Genomic DNA, 13,330 nt, shown 5'->3' with positions numbered 1-13,330 from the left:
ATCACTGTCCTCTGCCTCTGATCTTTCCCTGTCATTTGGTCCTTCTCTGTCCTCACGTACTCTTCCTCATCCTCACGGTTCTTGCCCTCCATGCTGACTGTTTCTCATAGACTACTGCATATTTTTCCAGACAACTTGTTGGAGGCTCCCAGGCCTTCTATCAGCGAACACCCTATCCTGGGTCCCTGCCATTGCAGCAGCAGCAGCAGCAGCAGCAACAGCAGCAACTGTGGCAGCAACAGCAGCAGCAGGCAACAGCAGCAGCCTCCATGAGACTTGCCATGCCTGCTCGCTTCCCATCAACTCCTGGACCTGAACTTGGCCGCCAAGCACTAGGTTCCTCCTTGGCAGGAATCCCCACCCGCCTTCCAGGCCCTGCTGAGCCACTGCCTGGTCCAGCTGGTCCTGCTCAGTTCATTGAGTTACGACACAATGTACAGAAAGGCCTCGGGCCTGGGGGATCTCCGTTTCCTGGTCAGGGGGCTCTACAGAGGCCCCGTTTTTACCCAGTAAGTGAGGAAACCCATCGGCTGGCTCCTGAAGGTCTTCGGGGCCTGGCTGCTTCAGGCCTTCTACCACAGAAACCCTCAGCGCCACCAGCCCCTGAGTTGAACAGCAGCCTTCATCAGACACCGCATACCAAGGGTCCTGCCCTACCAGCTGGCTTGGAGCTGGTCAGCCGCCCGCCATCAAGAACTGAACTCAGTCGTCCTTCTCTGGCCTTGGAGGCTGGGAAGCTGCCATGTGAGGATCCTGAGCTGGATGATGACTTTGATGCCCACAAAGCCCTAGAGGATGATGAAGAGCTCGCTCACTTGGGCCTGGGTGTGGATGTGGCCAAGGGGGATGATGAACTGGGCACCCTGGAGAACCTGGAGACCAATGACCCCCACTTGGATGACCTCCTCAATGGAGATGAGTTTGACCTGCTTGCATACACTGACCCTGAGCTGGATACTGGGGACAAGAAGGACATCTTCAATGAGCACCTAAGGCTGGTGGAGTCTGCAAATGAGAAGGCTGAGCGAGAAGCCCTGCTGCGCGGGGTGGAACCGGTGTCCCTGGGCCCTGAGGACCGTCCTCTCCCTGCCACAGACAACTCTGAGCCTCCTCGCCTAACATCCGTGCTCCCTGAGGTGAAGCCCAAAGTGGAGGAGGGAGGGCGCCATCCTTCTCCTTGCCAGTTCACCATTAACACCCCCAAGGTGGAGCCAGCACCTCCTGCCACTCCCCTGAGCCTGGGATTGAAGCCAGGACAGACTGTGATGGGTAGCCGGGACACTCGAGTAGGCACAGGTCCGTTCCCCAGCGGTGGGCACACAGCTGAGAAGGGCCCCTTTGGGGCCACGGGAGGAACACCAGCTCACTTGCTAAACTCCAGCTCACTAAGTGGCCCCGCTGGATCCTCCATTCTGGAAAAGTTTGAGCTGGAGAGTGGGGCCCTAACTTTGCCCAGTGGACACGCAGCCCCCGGGGATGAGCTGGACAAAATGGAGAGCTCATTGGTAGCCAGCGAGCTGCCCCTGCTCATTGAGGACCTGCTGGAGCATGAGAAGAAGGAGCTGCAGAAGAAGCAACAGCTTTCAGCGCAGCTGCAGCCTGCCCAGCAGCAGCAGCAGCAGCAGCAGCAGCCGCCGCCACAGCCGCCCCTCCTTCCCACACCTGGCCCTGCCCAGGCCATGCCTTTGCCTCATGAGGGTGGGCCCCCACAGCAGCTTGCTATGGGCCTTGGAAGTACCCGGCAGCCAGCCTTGGGCCAGTCACTGATGCCCACCCAGCCACCAGCTCATGCCCTTCAGCAGCGCCTGGTCCCATCTGTGGCTATGATGTCTAACCAAGGGCATATGCTAAGCGGGCAGCAAGCGGGGCAGACAGGCTTGGTGCCCCAACAGAGCTCACAGCCAGTGTTAGCACAAAAACCCATGAATGCCATGCCAGCTTCCATGTGCGTGAAGCCCCAGCATCTGGCGATGCAGCAGCAGCAGCTGGCTAACAGTTTCTTCCCTGACACAGGTAACTTCTTAGTGGCATAGTTAAGTGTGATGTAAACCAAGTGGGCACTGACTCTAGTGCCCTAAGATACGCCTTACTTAAGGGAGGTGGGACACCAGGGACTTAGGCTAAACAGCAAAGCACTAAGCAAAAAGTAGAAGCAATGGAGCTTTTGAGAGGAGAAATGAATGAATGAATGAATGAATGAATGAATGGCTCACTGGTTAAGAGCAGTGGTTGTTCATCCAAAGGTCCTGAGTTCAATTCCCAGCAACCACATGGTGGCTTACAGCCATGTGTAATGAGATCTGGTGCCCTCTTTTGGCCTGTGGCATACATGCAGGCAGGCAGGATATTGTATAAGTAATAAATAAATAAATCTTAAAAAAAGAAAAAAATATTTCTATTAGCCAGGCGTGGTGGCATACACCTTTAATCCCAGCACTTGGGAGGCAGAGGCAGGCGGATCTCTGAGTTCCAGGCCATTTTGGTCTACAAAGAGAATTCAGGACAGCCAGGGCTACACAGAGAGACCCTGTCTCAAAAAACAGAACACTACAAATCTTTCTATTGTAGCCTTTGAGTCCTGGGATTACAGGTTTACAGGTACGTACCATTGTGCCCAGTTTTTATCTTTTCCTCAGTCCTAGACTAGCAAGACCATAGGTTGTTTGGAGATTTTCTTTTTGGTTTTTCAAGACACGGTTTCTCTGTGTAGCCATGGCTGTCCTGAATTCGCTTTGTAGACCAGGCTGGCCTCAAACTCACAGAGCTCCATCTGCCTCTGCCTCCCGAGTTCTGGGAGTGGTGGCAGGTGCCACCACTGCCAGGCTGGAGAGATGTTTTTTGTGTCACAGACAGCTCAACTGACTAGGGCTTTGTCATAGCCTAGCCTATACCTTGGGTTCTTGAGCTGTGTTGGTTGTGGAATGCTACTTTGAAGAATATTGTCTGCCTCAGGAAGCATGCATTTATTCTTGTCACATGATCCTTTATAGGACCAGGAGGTAGGCAGAGTAGGTCTCAAATGAGGGAAACTGAGGCCTACAAAGCTGACTGAGTGACTCAGCAGATGTTTACTGACTCCCTTTTCTTAAGTAGTGAGCAAATAAAAGGGCTGTGTGTTCCCTTGGGTCCCGCTAGGCCGACTGGACTTACCACATCATTGTTCTACTTGTAGAGATCAGAGCATTGGAAAAATTAGCCATCATGCTGTGGAGCCTTGACTTTCAAACACAGCTTATGTATTTCTTCCCTCCCCAGACCTGGACAAATTTGCTGCAGAAGATATCATTGACCCTATTGCAAAGGCCAAGATGGTAGCTTTGAAAGGCATCAAGAAAGTGATGGCTCAGGGCAGCATTGGGGTGGCACCTGGTATGAACAGGTGAGCTTCAGGGCTGGAGTGAGGCTGGCTTCCTATCACATTGGTTCTGGTGGGTCCGTCCCAGCATGCACCATTGCTTCATGCTTGATCTGTGCCTTGATCCCCTGTTGCTAACCATGTGATCCCCTATTGCTTTATAAACTCTAGGCAGCAAGTATCACTGCTGGCTCAGAGGCTCTCTGGGGGGTCTGGCAATGATCTTCAGAACCATGTGGCACCTGGGAGTGGCCAGGTAAGGGGGAAGTGGGAGCTTGTGTACTATTTCACTGGGCTACCTTTTTTTTAGGTCATGGCATGAAACAATGACCTTCTAGAAATCTCTCTTACCACAGGAGCGGAATGCTAGCGACCCTTCCCAGCCTCGCCCCAACCCACCCACTTTTGCCCAGGGAGTGATCAGTGAGTATGGGCAGAGAGGGAGGGGGCAGAAGAAGCGGCCCCGAGTCTGTGGATGGGTCCTTTCTGCAGATCCTAACACACAGTTGCGTTCCCAGATGAGGCTGACCAGCGGCAGTATGAGGAGTGGCTGTTCCACACGCAGCAGCTCCTGCAAATGCAGCTGAAGGTTCTGGAGGAGCAGATCGGCGTGCACCGCAAGTCTCGGAAGGCTCTGTGTGCCAAGCAGCGCACGGCCAAAAAGGCCGGCCGTGAGTTCCCAGAAGCCGATGCTGAGAAGCTCAAGCTCGTTACAGAGCAGCAAAGCAAGATCCAGAAGCAGCTGGACCAGGTGGGGAAACCAAGTTAGGCTGGACCCGGAAGCCAGGGGTAAGGAGCGGCTGGGTGGGCAGTCTCCACACTAATATCTCCAACCCTCCAATGCTAGGTCCGGAAACAGCAGAAGGAACACACCAACCTCATGGCAGAGTATCGAAACAAGCAGCAGCAACAGCAACAGCAGCAGCAGCAGCAGCATTCAGCTGCAATGGCCCTCAGTCCTTCTCAGAATCCTCGGGTCCTCACGAAGCTCCCTGGCCAGCTGCTCCCTGGCCATGGGTTACAGCCACCACAAGGGCCTCCTGGTGGGCAAGCTGGAGGTCTTCGTCTGCCTCCAGGGGGTATGGTACATCCCGGACAGCCTGGTGGCCCATTCCTCAATACTGCCTTGGCCCAGCAGCAACAGCAGCAGCAGCAGCAGCAGCATTCTGGTGTGGCTGGATCCTTGACTGGCCCCTCAGGGAGCTTCTTCCCTGGCAATCTTGCTCTGCGAAGCCTTGGACCTGACTCAAGGCTTTTACAGGAAAGGCAACTACAGCTGCAGCAACAACGAATGCAGCTGGCCCAGAAACTGCAGCAGCAGCAGCAACAGCAACAGCAACAGCAGCAGCAACACCTCTTAGGGCAGGTGGCAATCCAACAGCAACAGGGTCCCGGAGTACAGAACCAGGCTCTGGGTCCCAAGCCTCAGGGCCTTCTGCCTCCAAGCAGCCACCAGGGCCTCCTGGTTCAACAGTTGTCCCCCCAGCAATCACAGGGATCCCAGGGCATGCTGGGTTCTTCCCAGGTGGCAGTGCTGCAGCAGCAGCAGCAGCAGCAGCAGCAGCAGCAGCAGCAGCAGCAGCAGCAACACTCTGGAGCTTTGGGTCCTCAGGGCCCTCACAGACAGGTGCTTATGACTCAGTCCAGGGTGCTGAGTTCCCCTCAGCTGGCACAGCAGGGTCACAGCCTTATGGGACACCGGCTGCTCACAGCCCAGCAACAGCAACAACAGCATCAACAACAGGGATCTATGACAGGGCTTTCCCATCTTCAGCAAGGAATGATGTCACATGGTGGACAGCCTAAAATGAATGCTCAGGCCTTGGGCTCCTTACAGCAGCAACAGCAGCAGCAACAACAGCAACAGCTGCAGCAGCAGCAGCAGCTGCACTTGCAGCAGCAGCTGCACCAGCAACAACAGCTGCAGCAACAGCAGCAGCTGCAGCTTCAACAACAACAGCTGCAGCAGCAGCAGCAGCAAATAGGCTTCTTGAACCAGAATCGAACTTTACTGTCTCCACAGCAGCAGCAGCAGCAGCAGCAGCAGCAACAGCCGCAGCAGCAGCAGCAGCAGCAGGTGACACTTGGCCCTGGCATGCCAGGCAAGCCTCTTCAACACTTTTCTAGCCCTGGAGCCCTAGGCCCATCCCTCCTCCTGACAGGCAAGGAACAAAACATTGCAGAGACAACGCTTCCTTCAGAGATCACTGAAGGACCCTCATCACATCAAGGAGGGCCACTAGCAGTGGGAACTACACCTGAGTCAGTGTCTATTGAACCAGGGGAGGTAAAGCCCTCCATTTCTGGAGACTCACAGCTCCTACTTGTTCAATCCCAGGCCCAATCTCAGCCCACCTCAATGCAGCTGCAGCCACCACTAAGGCTCCCAGGACAACCCCAGCAGCAAGTTAATACGCTCCACACAGCAGGTGGAGGAAACCATGGGCAGCAACTAGGGAGTGGATCCTCTTCTGAGGCCCCATCTGTACCCCACTTGCTGGCCCAACCCTCTGTTTCCTTAGGGGAGCAGCCTGGACCTATGGCCCAGAATCTTCTGGCCTCCCAACAGCCCCTTGGGCTAGATCGACCCATTCAGAATAACACAGGCCCACAGCCTCCCAAATCAGGACCTGTCCCTCAGGCTGGGCAGGGTCTTCCTGGGGTTGGAGTCATGCCTACAGTGGGTCAACTTCGAGCTCAGCTCCAAGGAGTCCTGGCCAAAAACCCACAGCTGCGACACCTGAGCCCTCAGCAGCAGCAGCAGCTGCAGGCACTCCTCATGCAGCGGCAACTGCAGCAGAGTCAGGCAGTACGCCAGACTCCACCGTGCCAGGAGCCTGGGACCCAGCCCTCTCCCCTCCAGGGCCTCCTGGGCTGCCAACCTCAACCTGGGGTTTTCTCTGGATCTCAGACAGGACCCCTCCAGGAGCTAGGGGCAGGGCCTCGACCTCAGGGCCCACCCCGGCTCCCTGTCCCACAAGGAGCCTTATCTACAGGACCAGTGCTTGGCCCTGTCCATCCCACACCTCCACCATCCAGTCCCCAAGAGCCAAAGAGACCGTCACAGTTACCTTCCCCTAGTGCCCAGCTAACCCCCACCCATCCAGGGACTCCAAAGCCCCAGGGGCCAACCTTGGAGCTACCTCCTGGGAGAGTCTCACCTGCTGCTGCAGATACTTTCTTTGGCAAGGGGCTGGGACCTTGGGACCCCTCAGAGAACCCAACAGAAGTACAGAAGCCAGAGCAGAGCAGCCTGGTAACTGGGCACCTGGAGCAGGTGAATGGACAGGTGGCACAGGAGCCATCACAGCTTGGCATCAAGCAGGAGCCTCGGGAGGAGCCGTGTGCCCTGGATGCACAGGCAGTGAAAAGGGAGGCCACTGGGGAGCCACCTGGGACACCAGGCACCAGCAACCACCTTCTGCTAGCGGGCTCCCGCTCAGAAGCTGGGCATCTGCTCTTGCAGAAGCTTCTACGGGCAAAGAATGTACAACTTGGCACTGGGCGGGGTCCTGAGGGGCTTCGAGCTGAGATCAATGGCCATATTGACTGCAAGCTGTCAGGGCTGGAGCAGAAACTACAGGGTACTGCCAGCAGCAAAGAGGTGAGTGGCTAGAGTGGTGCCTGTAGTTGTGGAGGGCCGCGAAGCAGGCCTAGGTCAGAATAGGTGAGGGCAGCAGCTCACAGGGCTTCTCTGGTTTAGGATGCAGCCACAAGAAAGCCTCTGACTATGAAGCCGAAGCGGGCACAGAAAACAAGCGACAGGTTGGTGAGCTCTCGAAAGAAGTTACGACAAGAAGGTGGAATCAGGGCCAACGAGGCTTTATTGAAACAGCTAAAGCAGGTATCTGCCAGGACCAGCCCCGTGGTCGCCGCTCAGGGCTGGGGGATGGGCAGCTTGTCCTCTGAGCTCTAAATGCTGCAACTTGCTGTCTTTGTCGTCTTGTTCCTCCTAGGAACTGTCCCAGCTTCCCCTGATGGAGCCTACCATCACCGCCAATTTTAGCCTCTTTGCTCCCTTTGGCAGTGGCTGCCTAGTCAGTGGGCAAAGCCAGCTCCAGGGGGCCTTTGGAAGTGGGGCTCTGCATACCGGCCCTGACTACTATTCTCAGCTGCTCACCAAGGTCAGAAAAATGGCAATACATTTTGGGAATAATAAAATTCTTGGGGTTGGAGGTGGGGATGAGAGACTGGAGGAAAATGCTGATGTAATGTGGGGCCAGGAGATTATTCCAGTCTCCCTATGCCACCTTGCACACAACACCCCCCCCCCCCCCCCAGAATAACCTGAGTAACCCGCCGACACCACCCTCGTCGCTGCCCCCCACCCCACCCCCATCGGTGCAGCAGAAGATGGTGAATGGTGTTACTCCCTCTGACGAGCTGGGGGAACACCCCAAGGATGCAGCCTCTGCCCAGGACCCTGAAGGAACATTGAAGGGTGAGTGAGTAGCTTGTCCTCCTTTCCCAGTGGCACTTGGTGGATGAGTTCCAGTATGTAGTGGTGTCCTGCCACTCAGTCTCAGAAATGAAAGGGTTGCATACTGCCTGTGCACTTAAAGACACTTGCTGGGCAGGGCCCATTCATGGTTGCTTGGCTGAGGATACTAAGGGTGGGCCTCTGGAGTCTGCAAAAGCAGCAGGGAAGGTGGTGGGTAGTAGGGTGAATCGGAGCGAGGTTTGTGAGAAGAAAGCCAGCATTCATGGGTGTAGAGTCACAGTCCTGCATTTTGAGCTCTAGCACATGAGTGTACTTAGCTGTGTTACTTAGACCAAGTAGCTTGATTGGCTTGTGTGAGCCTTGATTTCCTCCCTGTAGACTAGATGCTCTAAAAGTCACCTCATAGCTGTTAAAGGATTTAAGTAAGGAGTGGTATGGCTGCTCCTGCCTGTGGTTTGGGTCAGAGCTGAAGAACAAAGGCGACAGGAATTCTGAGTTTGAAGTGGGCTAGCCTGTGCTACATAAGTGAGACCCTGTCTTTAAATGGGTGTGGCACACGACAAAGGCCCAGTGTCTAGTTTTCCTGCTCCAAACTGTTAGGTAGATAGATAGCTCATCACAGTAGCTATCTGTGAACCTGAAACGCTGGGGACCAAGCACCACCTCCTCCTCACGCTCACCTTGACTGTTCTTCTCCCTTCCCTCTCAGATGCCGCAGAGGTGAAGAGTTTAGACCTGCTGGCTGCTCTGCCTACACCCCCTCACAATCAGACTGAAGATGTCAGGTGGGGACAGGGTGGAGGACAGATGGCCTAAGATTTCCTTAGCTGGGGGCAGATTTCAGTTATGGCCACACCTCCTGCTGTCAAGCTCTGAGAGAGAGCTTGTACCAACACCTGTTTGCATTTGGCTTTAGGATGGAGAGTGATGAGGACAGTGATTCTCCGGATAGCATCGTGCCGGCGTCTTCCCCTGAGAGCATCCTTGGGGAAGAGGCCCCTCGTTTCCCGCAGCTGGGCTCTAGCCGCTGGGAGCAAGACAACCGGGCCCTCTCTCCTGTCATCCCCATCATCCCTCGTGCCAGCATCCCTGGTATGTCCTTCTTGTGGCAAGGGCTAGGATGGTGGGAAGTGACTGAATCTACACAAGTTTCTCTTCTTCATCCAGTCTTCCCAGACACCAAACCTTATGGGGTCCTTGGCCTGGAGGCCCCTGGAAAGCTGCCTGCTACAGCATGGGAAAGGGGCAAAGGAAGTGAGGTGTCAGTCATGCTGACCGTCTCTGCCGCCGCCGCCAAGGTGTGTCCTACAGTACCGTGAGGCCAACGAGAATTTTGTGTCACAGGGCAGCCTTCCAAGTACCCGCTTTGTTTGAAAGGCTGGGTTAGGGACGTTGGGCTGAGTGAGGAAGGTAGGGTCCCACATCTTACATGGACAAAGGCAACCAACTGATTGTCAAGTGACAAATGCTACAAGACCTCACTCCTCCAGTCACGTTAGATGGAACCCTGGTACAGGGTTCTATGGTCAACGAAAGTTGGGGAACAGTTAAAAATAACAGTCTAAGTCTCTTTGCAAACATTGGCATCACCGTCCCATCTGTGGTGCCCTGCTGTGCTTTAGGAAAGGTGGTGAGGACCGCTCAATGGAGCAGGGAGCACCCCTGTGCCATGGGATTGGTGCACTTGTCTTTGTCTGGTGGTGCTCACTGTAGACACTGCCTTCCTTTCTTCTGCCCCAGCAGAACCTGAATGGTGTGATGGTTGCAGTGGCAGAGCTACTAAGTATGAAGATACCCAATTCCTATGAGGTATTGTTTCCAGACGGCCCTGCCCGGGCAGTCCTCGAGCCTAGGAAGGGGGAAGCCGAGGGTCCTGGTGAGTAGAGCTCTTCTGGGGAGATCCCCTTCAGATCAGAGAGGAGTTCTAGGGGAAGACTGACTCTTCCTTTCTATAGGTGGGAAAGAAAAAGGCTTGAGTGGCAAGGGCCCGGACACCGGTCCTGATTGGTTAAAGCAGTTTGATGCAGTGTTGCCTGGCTACACCCTCAAAAGCCAGTTAGACATCTTGAGCCTCTTGAAGCAGGTGGGTCTCGGGGAGCAGGTCAGCTTTGCTAAGAAGCTGCTCCTAGGGCAAAGAAGACAGTGGGCTTTTGGGGGAGTGGAGTCTGGTTGAGAGGAGGGAGGGGCTAATTAGCTGAAGGACTGACACTAACATCTGGGGCCATCCCATAGGAGAGTCCTGCCCCAGAGCCATCCATCCAGCACAGCTACACCTACAATGTCTCCAACCTGGACGTGAGGCAGCTCTCCGCCCCACCTCCTGAGGAACCTTCTCCACCTCCGTCCCCTTTGGTACCCTCTCCTGCCAGTCCCCCCACTGAGCCCATGGTTGAACTTAAGGCTGAGCTCCCTGCTGAGCCACCAGTCCCTTCACCTCTACCACTGGCCTCATCCCCTGAACCTGCTCGGCCTAAACCCAGAGCCCGGCCCCCTGAAGAGAGTGAAGATTCCCGCCCGCCACGTCTCAAAAAGTGGAAGGGGGTACGTTGGAAGCGGCTGAGGCTGCTGCTGACCATCCAGAAGGGCAGTGGGCGACAAGACGATGAACGGGAGGTGGCAGAGTTTATGGAGCAGCTTGGTACAGCCTTGAGACCGAACAAGGTGCCTCGAGACATGCGACGATGCTGCTTCTGTCATGAAGAGGGAGATGGTGCCACTGATGGGCCCGCCCGCCTGCTCAACCTCGACCTGGACCTCTGGGTTCACCTCAACTGTGCCCTGTGGTCCACAGAAGTGTACGAGACCCAGGGTGGGGCACTGATGAACGTGGAGGTTGCCCTGCACCGAGGATTGCTAACCAAGTGCTCCCTGTGCCAGCGAACTGGTGCCACTAGCAGCTGCAATCGCATGCGCTGCCCCAATGTCTACCACTTTGCCTGTGCCATCCGTGCTAAGTGCATGTTCTTCAAGGACAAAACTATGCTGTGTCCAATGCACAAGATGAAGGGGCCCTGTGAGCAGGAGCTGAGCTCATTTGCTGTCTTCCGGAGGGTGTACATTGAACGGGATGAGGTAAAGCAGATCGCCAGCATCATCCAGCGGGGGGAGCGGCTACACATGTTCCGAGTAGGAGGGCTTGTGTTCCATGCCATTGGACAGCTGCTCCCACACCAGATGGCTGACTTCCACAGTGCCACTGCCCTTTACCCTGTGGGCTACGAGGCCACCCGCATCTACTGGAGCCTTCGTACCAATCATCGCCGCTGCTGCTACCGCTGTTCCATCAGCGAGAATAATGGACGGCCCGAGTTTGTGATCAAAGTCATGGAACAGGGCTTAGAGGATCTGGTCTTCACTGATGCGTCTCCCCAAGGTGAGCCCTGCAGTGGAACTGGGCAGAGAAAGAAGCTAGGCAGCTTTTCTGTAGTGCCCTTCCCTTCCCTCATGTGGCACCATACCTCGAAAACCCCAAATATTGGGGTTCAGCCTACTCAGTCACTTTAATACCTTTGTAATTGAAAATATTTTGTTTAGCCAAGTATACTGCCTCATGCCTGTAGTCCCGCAATATTTGGGAGATTAAGGCAGGAAGATCCTGAGTTCAAAGTCTTACTCAGCTATGTAGTGAACTGGAAGACAGTCTGGCCTAAAGGAGACCTTTTCTCAAAAGGAAAAAAAAATTTAGCTCCCTGCTCCCATAACCTTGGTAGATTAAATGATGTGTATGTGTGTGTGTGTTTGTTTGGTTTGAGTTTTGTTGTTGTTTGTTTTTTTGAGACAGGGTTTCTCTGTGTAGGCCAGGCTGTCCTGGGACTGACTCTGTAGACCAGGCTGGCCTCAAACTTAGAGAGATCCTCCTGCCTCTGCCTCCCAAGTGCTGGCATTAAAGGTGTGCAACCACCACCGCCCAACATTTGTTTTTAAAATTTTATGTGTATTGGTGTTTTTCCATGCATATGTGTGTGTACTACACGGATGAGTTATAGACTGTTAGGAGCTGCCGTGTGGGTGTTGGGAATTGAACCTGGGTCTTTTGTTTTGTTTGTTTTTCAAGACAAAGTTTCTCTGTGTAGCCCTGGCTGTCCTGGACTTGATTTGTAGACCAGGCTGGCTTCGAGCTCACAGAGATCACCTGCTTCTGCCTCCCGAGTGCTGGGATTAAAGGCCTGCACCACCACGCCCGGCCACACCTGGGTCTTTTGGAAGAGCAGCCCGTACTCTTAGCCGTCAGGTCCATCTCTTACGCTATTTTTTTTTTTTTTTTAAACAGGTCTCTCTCTTTCTGTCTCTGTCTCTGTCTCTCTGTGTGTCTGTCTGTCTGTGTCTTTCCCTCCCTCTTTCCCTTCTCTTCCCTCCTGCCAGGATTTCTCTGTGTAGCCCTGGCTGTCCTGGAACTCTCTCTGTAGACCAGACTGGTCTCAAACTCAGAGATACACCTGCCTCTGCTTCCTGAGTGCTGTAATTAAAGGCGTGCTCCATCATGCCCAGTTGAATAATGATGTTTTGAGATCCTATTGTCTCTTTTGCTCAGTTTTCAATTCCTTTTTTTCCCCATTCCTTTTTCTTATTAGGGTTTTGTTTCTGTCGTACTGGGGTTGGAACCCAGGACTCTGGACATGCTAGGAAAGCTTACACCACTGAGCTACAGCTGCGCCTAACCCCCTTCAAAAATTGTAATTTTTGGAGCTGGGTGTGGTGGCACGTGCCTTTAATCCCAGTACTCAGGAGACAGAGTGCTCGAACTTGCTGTGAGTTCGAGGCCAGCCTGGTCTACAAAACCTCCAGGACAGCCAAGGCTACATAGAGAAACCCTGCCTCAACCCCACCCCACCCCCCTAAATTTAATTTTTGTGTGTATGGCTGTTTTCCTGCATGTGCGTCTATGCACCCCATGCACACGGGGCCTGTGGAGGGCAGAAGGGGGTGCGTTGGAATCCTGGGTCTAGAGTTACAGATGGTATAAGGAGGCTGACGGCTGCTGGGACCCAAACCCAGGTCCTTCGGAAGAGCAGCCATCACTCTTAACTGCTGAGGTCATTCCTTTTTACCTGCGTTTCTGTGTTGATAATAACTAAGGCAGCAGGAAGTGTGTTTTATTGAGCACGGACTGAGTCACAGTTGAGTTAGCAGAGTGATTCATATAGGTGGTTTTGCCCATGCAACCCTAGGAGGTGGGCACAGTCACTACCTGCAGTGTAGACAGAGTGACTGAGTCTTGTGAGGAGACTTGGGTGTTAAGTTCCATGGCATTTACTCAAACCTCAACGTAATCTTCCAACTCCAAAGCATGCATGCCCGTTTAGAAAGAACTGTGGCCTCTGCTAGGTCTCTGGGTGCTGCACTTACCTTCCTGTGTCACGGGCTCTGTCACTCTCCTCAAAAGGGAAGCCTCTGGGGTTTCTAGGAGACCAGGAGGGGGTCCTGAACAGCCATAGGGAAGTGTTGGCCATATGGCTGAAAGTAGAGCTTAGGAATGGGGTTGCAGGCTGGAAATCAGTAAGCAAATGTTACTCTAAAGGGTGCTGTCTGTCTCA

At 54.2% G+C, this 13,330-nt stretch overlaps 1 protein-coding gene across 1 annotated transcript in view; it reads left to right on the top strand.

The window, feature by feature from the left end:
- Positions 1-13,330, top strand: part of Kmt2d (lysine methyltransferase 2D) — a 38,691-nt gene that overhangs the window by 20,451 nt on the left and 4,910 nt on the right. The window contains exons 35-49 of the mRNA XM_051160314.1: positions 131-2,013; positions 3,256-3,379; positions 3,527-3,611; positions 3,712-3,778; positions 3,874-4,106; positions 4,203-6,959; positions 7,059-7,199; positions 7,312-7,479; positions 7,637-7,796; positions 8,506-8,581; positions 8,713-8,888; positions 8,964-9,094; positions 9,540-9,672; positions 9,752-9,879; positions 10,029-11,169. Of these exons, the coding sequence (XP_051016271.1) occupies positions 131-2,013; positions 3,256-3,379; positions 3,527-3,611; positions 3,712-3,778; positions 3,874-4,106; positions 4,203-6,959; positions 7,059-7,199; positions 7,312-7,479; positions 7,637-7,796; positions 8,506-8,581; positions 8,713-8,888; positions 8,964-9,094; positions 9,540-9,672; positions 9,752-9,879; positions 10,029-11,169 (7,403 nt within the window). The remainder of the gene's footprint in view (positions 1-130; positions 2,014-3,255; positions 3,380-3,526; positions 3,612-3,711; positions 3,779-3,873; positions 4,107-4,202; positions 6,960-7,058; positions 7,200-7,311; positions 7,480-7,636; positions 7,797-8,505; positions 8,582-8,712; positions 8,889-8,963; positions 9,095-9,539; positions 9,673-9,751; positions 9,880-10,028; positions 11,170-13,330) is intronic.

Source organism: Acomys russatus, chromosome 17 (assembly GCF_903995435.1).
Source record: "Acomys russatus chromosome 17, mAcoRus1.1, whole genome shotgun sequence".
NCBI lineage: Eukaryota > Metazoa > Chordata > Mammalia > Rodentia > Muridae > Acomys > Acomys russatus.
The sequence above is the reverse complement of the archived record's forward strand: the minus strand, read 5'-3'. Positions and strand labels throughout refer to the sequence as shown.